The following is a 16,233-nucleotide window of genomic DNA, read 5'->3' on the forward strand; positions in this document are numbered from 1 at the left end:
GTCCGAATCCTTGGGACCTAAAGCACCAAAGCAGGTTCAGAGCATAGGCCCTCACAGAAACGTAAATTTAACCTAACCTTATCAGGAATAAACTCGGTGTCAAAGCTCAATTGCCATTGCCACCGGGTCCACGTCTCACCAAACGGTGGGCGTCAGAAACACTAGAAATATTCCTTTTCATTTGATCCACCTCTACACTCAACGCTATCCCTCTGATCACCACTTTTAACGGCACCCTGCAAAGCACACCACAGGTTGAGCCCCGAGCCGCGTAATGAAGCACCCACAAAAAAATATAAACAATTCCACTTCTCAAAACTTTCGCAGTTGTAACCATCCCCAATTTGTCCTTTACCCAGGCCGACGCAATGTATGGGTAGGCCAAAAAGCAGGAATCCACTCCGCAGGTAGGCCCACTTCATCCTGGACTGGCTCAAACCCAGAGCACTCACCACTGCAGTCTGACTCCATTTCAATATCATCAAGGTTCTCAACAGAGAATTAAGACCTGTAAATCACATTACTTGGTTTGTAATGAGCAGACGTAGGCATGTACACATTATTGCCCAAAAAGGTTTATACCATGTATTGTGCTGCTACCATGTTGTTGTCATGTTGTGTTGCCGCCAATGTTATGTTGTTGTTTTAGGTCTCTCTTGTCGTGATGTGTGTTTTGTCCTATTTTTTTTAAATCCCAACCCCGTTCCCGCAGGTTGCCTTTTGGTAGGCTGTCATTGTAAATAAGAATTTGTTCTCAACTGACTTGTCTAGTTAAATAAAAAAAATACATCTCAACGAAGGTGTATACTCAAGAAACTAATCTATGATTTTAACAGCGTCATTCTTACGCTTCTTCGTCATTGCACCTCCTCTGTCGATCTCTCTATTTGGTCCTCAAATTTAAACTCAAGACATGCCATTTCGAAAATGAGTATTTTCCCGCAAACCGGAATACGGGTCTTCACACTTCCTCATTTGATTGGTCGGATAGGTGGGCCTTCTGAGCTGGCATACGCGTCATCACACTCCCTCATCTGATTGGTCCATTAGGCGGGCCTTCTGACTTTGTGGCTGTGGTAACAACTACCAATAGAAAATTGACAGCCAATAGAAAATTGTCAGTTAATCAATTTGCAGTGGCATCACTCAATGCTGTTCTGACGGTGACTGGGCGTGCTATGCCTGTGTTCCGCGAAGAGGTTGCGGGGTAGTAAATAGTGGGGAAAGGCACATCTCCTGTCGTCTATGAAATTAGCTAGTAGAGATAATATTGTTACTGAACCGAAGTATCCTAACAATGGAAATATATTATATTTCTATGAGCCTAAGAGATAGTTAAAGAACGCAACATTGTGTTTGTCCCATATGGAAAACAACTTTCACAGCAGTGCACTTGGCACCTCAGAACCCGTATGACCTTAGAAGTGACGTCAAAAAATGTTGTCCCATTAGTGAAGAAGGTGAAGAGGGGGTGGAAAAGTGAGGCGGGCTAATTTCGCAGTTCATTCACCCCATCCACTAATGGTCCACTAATTTAGGAGAGTAGGCTAGTCTAGATTAATATTGTCTGTAAAAAATTTTTTTAACCCAGTGTAATAAAATACATTGTATAAATAATTAATACTCATTCAACCCTTTATTTTTTATCTACTAACGAAGTCTGTGATTAGTTTCCAGCGGTGAGTTATTAAGGTGAAAACACTTAAAGGCAATCATCATGAGTCGCAGCCCAGAAAGGATGTATTCTTACTGCCGCCACTTTGAGGGCCCCCTCGCCGCCTCCTCTTCCTACCAGGTGCGGATCTCGAGCCCCTCGCCAACACGCAAGGATTTCTGTCACCGCTCTGCCAGCTACAGCCGCAGTGGGGGTAGCATAGGGAGGAGGAACATCTCCAGCTTCCGCAAATCCCGCATGACCAAGTAATACAACTGGACTTCTCCTGAAGTTTTATTCTCTGTGGATATGACAATTTTTGTAAAATTGTATTTAACCTTTTTTTAACTATTAAGGCATTCTAGGCCACAGTTTTGCTTTTCATTTCATATCTGTTTTTTATTTCACTGGAATAGTGCCCCATTTATAATTGTAGGCATAGCATAATAATCACTGTTTACAAAATAAAAATGTATTCAGATGGGACACTCATTTCTCTTGATAAGATATTTTTCACTTTGAGTATTAGACCTATTCCTATGCTTTCATTACATGAACAGATTAAAAGTGTTACAAAGTTAAATGTAGTGGATGGTTGATGGCTGGCCTTGTACCCTCCTGTCCTGGCCATAGCAGTGTGAGTATGGGGGCCCTGTGCTTTGGCATGGGGCTGGGGCCCAGCCTGGATCTGGATGTAGCTGCAGCGGAGAACCAGGAATTCATGAGCAACGCACCGGTGAGAAGCAGGAGATGGTGGCCCTCAACGACCGCCTGGCTATCTACATTGAGAAGGCAAGACCACACCTCATCTCACACACTAATGTTCTCCTCCTCTCTCTCAAACTGTCTGCGTCGAGCTTTCCTCTCTAACTTCTGTCTATCACACACCCTGTACCTCTTCACAGTCATGCCAGCCTGTCTTTCTCTGTGCTGTCTCTCACTCACAAACCCATGATCCATCCCAGGTGTATACTCTGGAGGGGCAGAACAAGCTGCTGGAGGCTGAGATTGATGTTCTGCAGAACCGCTATGTGAAGCCGTCTGGGCTGAGACAGCTCTACAAGGGCCAGCTGAGAGAGCTCCACAGGATCGCTGAGCAGATGAGAGTGTAGATTTATGACCACCAATATAGCCCACCTAGTATAGCCTATGCATGATATTTACTCTTACAACTGGGATGGGAGTCACAGGTATTGGGTTTGACTGTGTTTCCCCCACTCTAAGGACCTGCTAGCAGACAAGGGGGCCATGGCAGGACAGGTGGAGGTGCTCAAGGTCAAATATGAGGAGGCTCTGGAGGCCAGGAAGAAGCCCGAGTTGGAGATCGAAGCCTTCCGCCCCGTGAGTCAAACACCGATGCAGACATAACCATTATACAATATCTACATGACAAACTCAAATTGTACACACACAGAATCACCTACTTCATTTACCAGGCTTTCATGAAATCATTTTCTATCTTCCCAGTTATTCTTGTGTACACACTCAAAAATAACTTGATCCCCTAACCTTGCTGTCTGGCAGGATGTGGATAGAGCTACCTCGGCCCTTATCGGCTTGGAGAAACAGCTGCAGAACCTAGATGTGGCCTTCCCTACCAGAGTTCACAAAGAGGTAACATTTCTGTGTCTATCTATATTTATATCTGTTCATAATGAGGAAGGTAGGTGTGTCTATCTGTATTCACACTGTGTAAGTGTCTTTAACTGCCTTGAGTCACAAAGGGGCAACATACCTCTGTCTATCTATTTTCACATTGAGTTAGTAACTGTCTGTCCACAAAGGTGGACTGTCCACATATACCTGTGTCTATTAGCAGCATCTGTTTAGAGGCAATTCCATAGTAACAGAATTATGCAGAGACTCAGATTTTTCCATTTAAAATGTATGCCAACCAAAAACCATTGATTTCAATGTTGAACAAATAATACAACTCTGAACAATTTACACAGTAAAAAAAAAATTACTGGAAAAATTGTGCAGATGCAAAGTTTGGTAACAATAACAGTAAAATCTCCCTCAGTTTAATTCTGCTGTCAAACTTTATCTGCACAGTTCTTCCTGTAAATGTGTTTTTGTACAAAATTCAGTGGGAATTGATAAAAGTAGTCCTTGTGCATAGAGTTTTATGGTTTCTTAAACTTTGAAATCAATGGTTTTTGTTTGGTATATATTTTAAAGGGAAAAATCTGAGTCTCTGCATAATTATGTTACCATGGAACTGCCCTTAGTGTGGCTTCTGGTCATCACAGGCATGCATTTGGTTTACACGACTGCTGTAATGACCTGCTAATTACTTTTTATGACAGGTTATGATTTACAAGGGGAGTGTGGAGAGTGTGGATTGGCAGACTGATGGGCAACCATTTAGTGACTTACTGTGAAAACTGCATGGGAGGCTTACACAGAAAGGAATGAAAGCAAATTCATAGAAGGAACGAGTAGGCTCCATTTTGTTTGCCCCTCAGGAAATCGAGTAGCTGATGCAGCAGATGTACAAGACAGTTGCCAAGGTAGACATGACCTTTGCCCTCCCTGACCTCTCCTCCGCCCTCAAACAAATCCAGTCGCAGTATGACAGCATTGCCGTTAGAAACCTACAGGTACCAATTACACATTGTTAATTATATACTGTATAACATATGTAATTACACATTACATATATAATGTATTACATATGTAACTTTACATATTACATACATACTGTATCACATATGTAACTACATATATTATTACATAGAAAACGGAATCCATTTTGTTTCTGTTGTTCCTCAGGAGATTGACGCTTGGTACAAGTCAAAGTTTCAGGACATGAACAATGTGACGACCAAACGTGCTCCAAGAGTTCAAAGTGTGAGAGAGGAAGTCTGAGGTTACAAGAAAGATGTAAGTGCAAACTTATTTTCTTATCATCATTGATGCTGTTATTGACACCGCCGGTCAACAGATTAAAAACATGGGTGTGCTTCTGTGTGTGTGTGTAGATCCTAAACCTAGAGCGTGAGTTGGAGTCCATGAAGACGAGGAATGAGTCACTGGAGAATCAGATTTGTGATGCTGTGGGGAGACGCATGAAAGAAGAGACACATCTGGTGAGTAGTGTTACTCCCACAACACATCTTTACTGTAGAAAGAAGCACGGCAGGTCAGGGCTCTTTTAAAAGTGGGCAACAAGTGAGTTCTTTAAAATGGACTCTAACAGCCGCTTAGAGTTGGATCCCTATGACCTATACGCTTGTGTGTGTTTCCCACAGTAGCGTATTGAGGGGCTGAAGCTGGAGCTGAAGGTGATGGAGGAGATAGCTCTGCTGCTGAGGGAGTACCAGGAGCTGCTCAACGTCAAGATGGCCCTGGAGATTGAGATCACCACCTACAGGTGACATCACACCTTCCCCAATAGTCTAAACAGGCTTCTGCTCTTCTCGCGTCTTATCTCCTTCTTGAATAGACAGAAGTGGACAGGTGAAAGCAAATTGACAGTAGGAATCTCCTGGGTTTGTCAGATCTGTGGAGGAGATTAAACAGAGAAGACAAGGAAAGGCAGCAACACAAGTCTTTTGATATGGTTATTCTTTTGATATGTTAGTAAGTGTACGTGTGTTTTGTCATTGCTTCTCTGTGGTTGTATATTTGTCAGGGCGCTGATCAAGGGCAGGACACCAGTCTCAGTACCATGGTACAGAGCATGTCTCTGGGTGGAGGAAGAGGAGGCATGGCCATCAGTGCTAGCATGAGTGCTTGCTCCGCCTCTGCCTCCGTTAGCGCCTCTGGGAATGGGTATGGTGCTGGGCTGGGCAGAGTCCCCAGTAACGGACATAACGGAAACACCAAAGAGGCCCCTGACAGGGCAGTGGAGGTGAAATCAACAGAGAGCTATGAGGAACAGTCAGTGGAGATGACTGAGCGTCAGACTCTTCTCATCAGGTAGAGCAAGCCTGTGTCAATAACTCAATCATAACCTATGATCTATCGATAAAATATGAAATACCGATAATCTGTTTTGTCATCTGAAAATATGCTAATTGTGTACATTTTTGTATATTTGTGTCACCCAGTATCATTTAACACTCTTGTCCTGGCATTTTTATCTCAGAACAGTTAAGACAAAAGACACGTATGAGTGACAAACAGGAAATCACCATCTCCGGACCTGCTGACGACACAGACGAGGATTAGAATGTTAGACCAATACCCTTTAGACCTAAGCCTTTCCACCCACAAATGTATCCTACACAAACCCCCTAGGATAATGGTCTTCAGGATCAGGACGCCTATGGTCCTCTTCTGTGTGTCTCTGGCTGCACTAAACTCTGAGCCTCACACTTCCTTTCTGTTAGCTTTTAACTCCCTGTGTCTTAGAACCATCTCTCTCTATAAGCAACAAATAAAAAAACACCAAAGCAATTACCATATTTTCTCTTGATATGGTCATTTCAGAGAGTATACCTGCATTTGGGTTATTCTGTTACGTAATAAGTCAATTAAGTCTATGTACTAATGCATGCCATTTATTCCATGTAACTAGAGGGTTTTTGAGAGGATACGAACTAAAAAGAAATGCAGAACAAGTTTGATGTCAGTTTCACTTTCATATCTTTACTCTTGGTGTTGAACAATTACATAGCAGCACAGTCTTTCCAGTTGAGATCTGTTCATAGTAGTGCAGATACTCAGATATGCTAAATTGATCTACAATAATAACTGGTAATGTAAACACTTATAATTACATGGGAAAAGTACAAAACAAATACATTGACAGGATTAAGGTTGGGTAAGAAGGGGGATTAAAATGTTTACCTTATTTAGCATATGCTCCCTTCACATTGACTGAAATCAATCACATTTTTCAGACTCATAGAAAAGTAGCAATAATACAGTATTAAATGCTGTATACCGTATAAAATGATTTGGCACCTGATAAAAAGGCTACAAAATGGGACTGGGTTCAGGAAGTGTGGTCCATCTTCAGGAGATTAGTGGATTTTTCAATAGACTTAAATTGCATAGTGTGTGTGTGTTTTATAACGATTTAGACTCCTCTCCTACTCCTCCAGCGAGGCGGTACACTGCCAGGCTAACTTCATGTGCCAGGGCATCGGCACTCTCCTGAAACACACAAACACATTACCATCACCACCATCATCCCCATCAGACAGTGAGAGACAGAAAAAGAAAGTGCAAAGAAAGTTAAAGGCATAGTGAGTGAACATGGAAGGTGAATTGAGTGGCTCACTATCACTCCATGTCTCAGCCTCTCAGTCCCACCTGTGTGTCTGCCTCAGCGTACACTCGGACCACATCCTCTGTGCCAGAGGGACGGACAAAGGAGCGTGCCTGTCTGTACTTCTTCACCAGGCTGTCTATGGCCTCCTGCAGACCTGCTGGACTCACTGTTCTCCTCTCTGCATCTGTAGTGTCAATCACCCGCCGGTCTGCCACCTATAGGCCGTACAACAACTGCAACTGAGGCACTGGGATGAACTGTGTTAAAACGTATGTACTAGTTTCCTTTAATATACAGTAATTTATAGTAACATACGATGCAACTCCCTGAGTGCACATACGCAAACCTTGACTTTGAGCTGTCTGTTGGGCAGGTCTGTGTAGATTGCGTCCCATTGTTGTACTGTCATCCCTCTGATGGCTAACACAGCCTCAATCAGCAGCATGTCAGAAATAGCATCTCCTACAGTCTACAGAGAGAGGGTGAGAAAAAAACGTAAGTAATGCAAACAGGATTTGACCCTTCATTGCAATGACCGTGTGTAGTCCCTGAATTGCTCAAATGGTTGACTGTGGGTGATTCGCAATATGCATATTACCGTGCTGCACTCATGTGCCGAGTGCATTCTCAGAGGACGTTCTCTTGAGTATGTTCTTGTGAGGACGAGTGTGGAGAATACATAAAACATTACATTTGAGAAGCACTCGCACATTCCCCTACCATATTACCTCACACTGCCCCTCTCCCCCATTCACTGAACCTTCTTCCAGCCAGGACAATGGCAACAATAGATGAAACAAGATATACACAAAGCAAACGTTTTACTTCATAACTATATGTCAACAGCAATAATCTAGCTAACTAGATAGTTTATTCGCGTGAAATGTCAGCAGTCAGACGTCTACAGCGGGTGGTCCCTAAAACACCATGTGCTGAACGATCGGTAGACAAACGCTAGATCCACATTCGGTACGATGTGGGCAAGCCTTAAGAACTGAAATGTCAGCCTGTTTTGGTGGGATGGAGTTTTGGCCTGCCTGGTGACATCACCAGAAAATGTGTGAACAGACCAATAATAAAGGCAATTCCAAACCTCTCTGCCAATAGATGGGTTGGTTGTTTAGCAACTAAACCGATGAGTGCGCAAATATGGGGCAAAAAAGACGGGGTTGGCTTAGATTGTTGACAACATGTAAACTATATTTTGCCTCCAATGTTTATTGAATAAATTGCACATGAGCACTTGTTGTCTATGAAATACATTGTTACAGTTGTTGGTTAGCTAGCTAGCGACTTTTTAAAATATTAGCATAGAGGTGACGTCAGTCAAAACAAGTCAAGGTATCAAGACAAGATAAAACACTTACGATCCCCACATGGCAGTTTCTTGTCATTGTTGCTAGCCATCTGCTCATCCAGAATCACAACACAAGGAGATTCTGTCCCATTTAAAAAAAATGTATTTAACCTTTATTTAACTAGGCAAGTCAGTCAAGAACAAATTCTTATTTACAATGACGGCCTAGGAACAGTGGGTTAACTGCCTTGTTCAGGGGCAGACCGACAGATTTTTACTTTGTCAGCTCGGGGATTCGATCAAGCAACCTTTCAGTTACTGGCACAACGCTCTAACCACTAGGCTACCTGCCGCCCCATTGAAGCATGCGTATCATTTTCTGTGACGGTCTCAGCTAAGCCGTCTATAACAGCTAGTTTTCAGTTTTCCCCTCCCCAATCAGACCACTCCCAAACAGTCATAGGAAAATTTGTTCTTGAGAATTTAGCTTAGCTAAGAAACTGTTTTTGTTTCTTTTTGACCATTTTCATTGAAAACAATCACAGTAAGGTACTTCATTGTTACCCAGAAATGATTTGATATTGAGATAAAAATGGCTGCATTGGACCTTTAACATATCAAGATAAAATATTGTAGTCAGACAACATATGAGATGTGAATAGGCAATATTTCATTCTGAAGTCAGTTTATTTTCTCTTGCATCAGCCCAAATAATGTCCACCAGCGGTTGCGTTATTATTTCTTCACGGACATGCCTAGTTAAATAAAGGTTAAATGCTTAGAAATGTGTACAAGCGGATTACGCATCCAAAAAGTGCCCTCTGTGCTTTTATTTGGACTCCAACTGATGCATGCTCCAATTTCCGTGCTCGGACCACGCTACTGTAGTATGCATATTGAGAAACACCCTGTGTTGACCTGACAATGTGTGGCCATACCTGGTTGATGAGGTTAACCGTGTTCTGCAGTAGAAGTGCAGCTCTCCTCCTCTCAGCGTTGGTGTTGGAGTCCTGGGCTAGCTTCTGAATCTTCTTCTCTGCTGCTTTACTGAACAGAACCTGAGACAGGACCACAACATAACCATAGTCAGACGGGCGGCCATTGATTGCGTGCTTTCAGTGTGAGTGTGTATTTGTATGTTGTTTGCTCACAGTCCCGTGGCCGTTAGCCTCAAAGTAAACACCAATGTCAAACTCCTGAGCTGCATGGTGAAGGTGTTTCACTCCTGTCTTGGTACACCTCACTATTACCTGGGAAGAGGGAGGAGAGGTCAGCACTGATCGCATGTGTGTGTTGGAAAGACTGAGGAGTGTGTGTGTCCACACCTTCATGGTATCTTCCAGATATTGTGTAGAGCTGCCGTTAGCATACGCTGTCTGCACCACGGCTATCTGCAGGTCAAGACCAGCCTGCACAAACCAAACACACACAGGGGGAACACAGGTTAGTGTGTGCTCACTTCTGAATGAGGATGGTACTGAGTCGGTGTGTGTTACGTAGGGGCGTGTTTAAGCATCATTCATCTTGGTTAACCCAGAACTAAAGTCTTGCGTAATTGGTCAGCTGCTTGATTAAGTTCTGAGTCCATACATGTTAAGAGAAGCAATGAAGAAATGCTAGAACGAGGAGCAGAACCGGAACGAGTAGCTCCACCCTCTGTCTTCACAAGCTATGGGCCGAATGTCACCTCCCCTTCCGAATTTCAAAAGATGCTATACGCCTGCGAAATCGTGATTTGTGCAAATAACCAGTGATGAAAACCCCAAGCCCCGGAACTATTGCTACTCGTTAGCTAACAGTGCATATAGTATAGAGACAGATCGAAGGTACCACTTATGTTTACTGCAGTCTGCCCACCAGAGATTAAAGCATCCGAGGTAAGTATAGCGAGTGTGTGTGCATATACTTGTGTGAGCAGTTCTTTGAGGTAGGTGCTGATGAGAGTGGCAATCTTGTCTCCATCTAGCAGATGGAATCTCCCTGCAGAGCCGCTGTAGTAATAAACTATACGATCAGCATCGCCATCATAGGAACAGCAACGCTCCCCAGCAGTCATCTCCACCCCTAGAGAGAGAGAGGAAAAAAGAGAGAAGAAGAAGGGTCAGAGCCATCCACTTCAGGAGTCTGGCTGTAGCCTACAGTATTTATTAAATGTAACTCATTGAGATGTCTTCCCTCTGGTTGCCAAACATGGAAACTATAATATAACAATCCTGACTGTCCTGTGTTTCATAATGAGATATAGCAGGTCTGTTTATCAGTCACCTGTAGTCTGAGAGACACACCCATGAGTCAAAGTTCGGTTTCGACCTTACTGTACATTAAGACACACCAAGAGGTGAGCCCTACATCAATAACAGTGGTCCCGTGTAGCTCAGTTGGTACAGCATGGAGCTTGCAATGCCAGGGTTGTGGGTTCAATTCCCACGGGGGACAGTATGGGGAAAAAGTATGAAATTGTATGCACTTGCTACTCTGGATAAGAGCGTCTGCTAAATGACTAACGTAAATAATCTTAAGTAGCTTCCTCTCCTTGTTTCTTTTTCTTTCCCTATACAGATCTGAAATGTAAAATGACAGTTGCAAGTGGATATTCTCCATATAGCTTCCACTTGACTTACCCCATCTCTTCACAGCAATACAGATGCAGTGCAAATAAAATACAGAAAACTGGGCGAGGATGCTATTTGTGGTCTATTGAGATGCACACATGGAAAGAAAAGAGACAAGGAGAGGTCTACTGAACTGCAGTCGCACCTTTGGGAGCTCTCTGCTGTACTTTGACGTAGTCGGCTCCACACAGGTGGTTGAGTTTTCCGCTGGAGCCGTCGTTGAAGAGGGACAACTGCAGCTCATTCTTCAGGTAGGTCTCCATCTCACACACCTTCAGAGCCCCGATACCATTAGCGCCGTCCACCAGCAGGGCCTTCTGATCATCTGTACGGTTAGGCACCTGGAGAGAGGGGGTAACATTATTTTTCATGAACAATCATTTTTAACTGCTTGAAAATGTGTATACATGATTTATAAAAGAATATACATGCTTATAACTGCTTACAAATGTGTGTACGTGATTATAAATGATTAAATAAAACATTTGTATTCTTAGTCATGCTTATTAAATGGAGGTTACTATAGTGTTACAGACAGACAGAGGTAATGTAGTCTTACATTCTTAGTGAGCTGGATGAAAGCCTGGGAGAGTTTCCGGTAGTAACCTTTGACAGTGGCTTCACCATAGCGACCCTGGGTGTTCTGACAGCATACCATGTAGTGCAGCTGGGGTGTGGTCACCAAGCCATAGTCTGATAGACAGGGAAAGACACCAATCAGTGATTTACAAAAAATAAAAATAACCGACCACACACCAAGGTGTAGTCGAATAAGAATGACAGAAGGATTGACATAATAGACAGCTAAGGAAACCTAAGAGTTAACGCACCTTTACTGTGGCCTCCCAGGGCGTGGACTCCATCCAGTACTGCCTGTGATAGGCTGTCACTACTGGGCCTGAAGTAACACAAACAATCAGATTAAACGTCTAAGGAGATATCGGAGTTGCCTGACGACTCAAACTGAATTCTTCCTCTGCTGTATGTTCGCTACATAGTTCAGTCTGAGAATTCCATCTTTGAAGTTGTTTGTGGTGACGTCAAAATGTTGTACAAAGCAAAGTCATCAGTGACTGGATCATATCTAACCAATCAGAGTATCAAAGCCAATGACGCCGCTTTACCCACGTGTGTTCTGGCCCAATCCATTGGTTTCTGGGACCAATCAGAATGGTTGCATTAATTTGCATCACCAGGTGCCTCAGGTGGAAAGAGTTTACATATTTAAGACCATTCCATTGGTCCTAAAGTTAAATCTCCACCCACCCAGGGTACTGGGTGATGCAAAAGGAACTCACCCCGTTATATTGTTATTCATGGTTATAGTTCAGTTTCTAGAGAATGCTAACCCCCCAGTACCTGGTGTCTTTGCCCACGAACACGCTGGCCTCTTGGGCCATGCTGATGGCCTCTCTCTCTATGACGTCTTTCAGAGCAGTGAGGAGCTCCTCCTGCTCCGCGTTGGCCAGCTGGGTGGCATAGACCTCCCACGCAGGGGTTACCATCTCCCCCATGGGGTCCACCAGCTTCACCCCGTTATCCTCCTGGAGAAGGGGTGATATAGTGGATAGGAAGGGAGAGGTGGAGGGACGGAAAGAAGGGGTATGATGAGAGGAATAGGAAGGGGTCGTTGTAGTATATTGGATAGTAAGGGTGAGGTAAATGGAAGGGGAGAGAGAGAGATAAAGATGGATATTGTGTAAGTCAGAAAAGCAATAGTTTACCTGAAACCAAATCAATACTAGACAACCTTCCTCTAATAATATCTGAAAATCGGCCCTGAGAGCACACCAGAATAGAACACCAGAGACTATCAGTTAAAGAGAGACTGAAGCCACACAGACACAGTGAATGATTAATAGGCTACTGAATGCACTTCATGTTTAGTTCACCTCAGGGTTGTGTGACGCAGTGACCATGACTCCGATGGTGGCCTTAGTCTTCTTGGAGCGGAGTGTGGCCAGTAAACCCATTCGGAACATGACGTGGTCTAACTGCTTAGAGTTGGTGCGGAACCCAGCAGTACCATACTGTAGGACCAACCCTACAGGTTTAGGGTGGATTGCAGATTTCTGGGATACTTCCTCAAACTGGGCCATTCCTGAAACACATAACAGGGAAACAAAGGGGATGTCCTGATAGTCTGAAGTTGGTTCCTCTCTTCAGCTCCTCTCCTTCATAACATGTAGTTTATAGTCTTCAAGGGGCTAAACATGTTAGGAACCCCAAAGAATCATCATGATCTGATATTCATTCAGAACACCTTACAATAATAACGACGACAGCCATACACCTTTGTAAACACTATTACAATATTTGATCTGTCAATTAAATTTTTTATTTAACCTTTATTTAACCAGGTAGGCAAGTTGAGAACAAGTTCTCATTTACAACTGCGACCTGGCCAAGATAAAGCAAAGCAGTTCGACACATAACAACACAGAGTTAACGTTACACATGGAGTAAAACAAGCATACTGTCAATAATACAATGAGGTGACTGAGAAAACATGTTCATCATGCATTCGTCGTTAATCCTCCATAAACCTAGGCCCTACTAGGACATACTTTACGGGGCAAAGGTGTAACGTTATCTGTGCTGAACATTAATGTCAACCAGCTAGCTACTGCAGAAACATGATTGAGCTCCTCTGACAGACTGATATGGAACATACGTGCAGCGTAATTTACTTGTTAAACGATCAATATAATACAGGCTATTCATTTCGAAATACTTACGGAACTGATTTTTAAAAAATCTTTCACTTACTTGCAGTTGTTGAAGAAGAAGCTACCAAGGAAGTGGAGTGAATGGAAAGCTTCCTGATTCTCCTGGCGACGTGGCTGCGGTTCAGGGTACGTCACGTGACCACGCCCTTCAAATGTGGTGCGCTGCTACTTGGCACGAACCCAATAATCTGAGCACATGAATTGGGCGGATTACACGTTCTGTTTTGATGCATTTATTCAGTGGCCACCGTTTTAGACGACGATTTCCAACAAGAACAATTAGTGGAACAATTAGTGGGTTTGTTTTTCCAATGTTGTTTTCCCACCCAAGACAAATAAATGCTGTATGTATAAAATGTGCAGAACACACGTAATAAAATGCCTAGAATAAATGTGTCTTTAATAAAATGCAGTTATTGTCTATTATATGATCTTGCTCTGTATAGCCTTTGCAACAAACGGCAGATTAGCGATATGAGTTCTATACTGTAGGCCTACAGGAATACTCCCCTTTAAGAACGCACGACCGTGAGCGTGGTAGACGTGGGCGTGTGTCGGTTTGTTAATAAAGCGTCACCTGACCCTGGCCTAACACTAACTGCACTGAGGGAAGAGAGGATAGAAAGGCAGACAGATAGACACTCTAAATAAATAAACGAACGAGTGAATTAAATACACAATTATTTCCAACATCTCCATCTTCATATAGTAGCCTATTCCGCGTTCTTGGATTGGTGCGCCGGTCAGTGTTTGCTAATGCCACAGGGGGAAGAGGCGCATCTGCTGTAGACAAAGAGAGAAGGGCAACGCGCCTATCAGACATTCCTGATCAGAAAAAAAGATCCGGTAGGAATATTTTAACCCACGAGCCGACAAGGACACTGTGCGTCAATACTACAAAAAGCTCTACATCCTACCCGTGCATTTACCTCCTCCGGTTTACCGTTTTGCGTGCGTCGTGGGGAGTGGAAACACTTGACCGTCAATCCGATGTTCCTGCAAAAAGGATAAGGGAATATTCTGTGGATTTTTGATGAAGTTTGGACATTTGGCCAAATCCATTCATTCCGAGGACAAGAAGCGCTGCGCGGTTGCAACGTTTTCGATCTCCTGATTGTTTCTTTGTTAGGGCTATTGCTTTATTGCTGTGGTGCGAGGAAATATATTATATTGCCAGCGTAGTGTTACGTAAGAGTGGCGTTATCCAAGGTGCTGAACTGGACGTTATAACGGGACACAAGGCAAGGGAAGAGAGCAATCTTGCGTAAGTCTAACCATGTCAGAACACACATATAAACGTGACCTAATGATTTAATTTCAAATTGTGTCTTTATTTATTTACTTGAGCTAATTTTGAAAATGTGTTACCCATCCAGAAGGTCACAGGCCTATCCGTGAGGGATTTGGAGAGGACCGCACTGCACTGGCATCGTTGATACCCGTATTCCTGTAGGAAGACCGCCTTTTCATATATTTTTTTCTCATTAGTGAAATAAGTTCTTGAGGTGGTCGACTACACGGGGAGAAAATGTCGGGGCAGACGCTCACGGATCGTATTGCCGCTGCGCAGTACCAGTTAACGGGATCAGAGGTATCTCGCGCCGTCTGCAAAGCCACCACTCATGAGGTGATGGCGCCCAAGAAAAAGCACCTGGAATGTAAGAGCACTCCCATCCCCACCCTTTTGCGCATATATTGATATTCTGTTCTTTAGGCCTACTCTCCAACTTGATCGGGATAGACAATTGTTTATTCAGAACTCACAGAAACACACACGCGCACACACACACACACACACACACACACACACACACACACACACACACACACACACACACACACACACACACACACACACACACACACACACACACACACACACACACATACAGGCAATATCAAGTGTAGAACACATGTCACTGTAAACTGCATCATTTGTATTAGATATCTATGGACAATTTGTTTGACATTCATTAGAATGTCACTTTAGATGTTAGGCAAGTCTTCAACCAATGCATTACATTTCTTTGTTCCTGCCCAGCATGTGGGCAGAGTGGTAACATTAATTGATGTTTCCATGGAGATGACCCCAATGGTGACCCCTAGTCATCTTACATGTGCTTAGTGATTGGAGAGAGAGGTGGTCATAATTCAAGACAGGCTGACACACACAGAGGCCGATAGTTATAATACACAATGCTCTTGTTCACTTGCCCTTGCACACTACCCCTCCCAAACTTCCCTTAACAGATCCATATGGCAGGAGCGCATGTCTTCAAGTCTTCACGGGCTGCAGTGTCTGCTAGTTTTGTTATTGATTAGCTAAAGAGCTCCCTTACTTGGTTTCACAGGTATAGCCTACACACTATGCTGTACATCAACTGACAATGCACGGGCAACAACTAGAAAACAGATATATGTAGCCCGACTATAGGTAGATAGGCCTTTACATCCAAGTTGGCTTATTAACCAGTAGCCAATTTTTCCTGCATCACCACAGAATTGCAACTTCATACCAAACAGCTCTGTTTCTATAAAGACACAGGGTCTGCCTCATGACAAGACATTATTAATCACTGTCATTCGGCCTTGCAGCCTGAGTCAGACTAAACCAGTCATCCTCCGTTGCGTGGATGGGTGGTGTTCCACCTGCCTATGCGTGTGTGGTCAGGTGGCTGGCCTAGTCTTAGGCTAGGTCTAGCAGGACTCATGCCTTG

The 16,233-nt window shown here is 43.5% G+C and overlaps 2 protein-coding genes and 1 pseudogene across 4 annotated transcripts in view; 2 read left to right on the forward strand and 1 right to left on the reverse strand.

The window, feature by feature from the left end:
* The first annotated feature begins 1,717 nt into the window (after positions 1 to 1,717).
* LOC120019309 lies at positions 1,718 to 5,034 on the forward strand (annotated as a pseudogene).
* Positions 5,035 to 6,228: 1,194 nt separating this feature from the next.
* Positions 6,229 to 13,661, reverse strand: pgm3 (phosphoglucomutase 3). 3 transcript variants are annotated; one of them, XM_038962235.1, is made up of 13 exons: positions 13,557 to 13,565; positions 12,680 to 12,888; positions 12,147 to 12,331; positions 11,618 to 11,685; positions 11,347 to 11,480; positions 10,933 to 11,128; positions 10,082 to 10,239; positions 9,501 to 9,584; positions 9,327 to 9,425; positions 9,114 to 9,233; positions 7,225 to 7,347; positions 6,920 to 7,093; positions 6,232 to 6,760 (listed from the first exon to the last, which is right to left on the reverse strand). In XM_038962235.1, exons 2-13 carry the CDS (start codon positions 12,884 to 12,886, stop codon positions 6,674 to 6,676), a joined length of 1,635 nt encoding a protein of 544 aa, XP_038818163.1. In that variant the 5' UTR covers positions 12,887 to 12,888; positions 13,557 to 13,565; the 3' UTR covers positions 6,232 to 6,673. The 3 variants fall into 3 exon arrangements, with proteins under 3 accessions (XP_038818164.1, XP_038818162.1, XP_038818163.1); XM_038962236.1 differs by lacking the exon at positions 9,327 to 9,425 and having other exon boundaries at positions 6,229 to 6,760; positions 9,426 to 9,584; positions 13,557 to 13,661; XM_038962234.1 differs by having other exon boundaries at positions 6,229 to 6,760; positions 9,327 to 9,584; positions 13,557 to 13,661.
* Positions 13,662 to 14,509: 848 nt separating this feature from the next.
* Positions 14,510 to 16,233, forward strand: part of LOC120019310 (clathrin coat assembly protein AP180-like) — a 35,422-nt gene continuing 33,698 nt past the window's right edge. Inside the window, exons 1-2 of the mRNA XM_038962609.1 lie at positions 14,510 to 14,780; positions 14,893 to 15,174. Coding sequence (XP_038818537.1) covers positions 15,045 to 15,174 — 130 coding nt within the window. The 5' untranslated portion in view covers positions 14,510 to 14,780; positions 14,893 to 15,044. The remainder of the gene's footprint in view (positions 14,781 to 14,892; positions 15,175 to 16,233) is intronic.

The sequence above is a fragment of the Salvelinus namaycush genome, chromosome 24 (assembly GCF_016432855.1).
Source record: "Salvelinus namaycush isolate Seneca chromosome 24, SaNama_1.0, whole genome shotgun sequence".
In the NCBI taxonomy this organism is placed as follows: Eukaryota; Metazoa; Chordata; class Actinopteri; order Salmoniformes; family Salmonidae; genus Salvelinus; species Salvelinus namaycush.

What these genes read in the sequence shown, in the direction of transcription:
- pgm3 (XM_038962234.1), bottom strand. Translation starts at nt 12,886, where the DNA reads ATGGCCCAGTTTGAGGAAGTATCCCAGAAATCTGCAATCCACCCTAAA. An exon ending in CTGCGTCACACAACCCTGAG is followed by an intron (nt 12,332 to 12,679) that starts GTGAACTAAACA and finishes CCCCTTCTCCAG; the next exon opens with GAGGATAACGGGGTGAAGCT. An exon ending in CGGTTAACCTCATCAACCAG is followed by an intron (nt 7,348 to 9,113) that starts GTATGGCCACAC and finishes CTCTCTCTGTAG; the next exon opens with ACTGTAGGAGATGCTATTTC.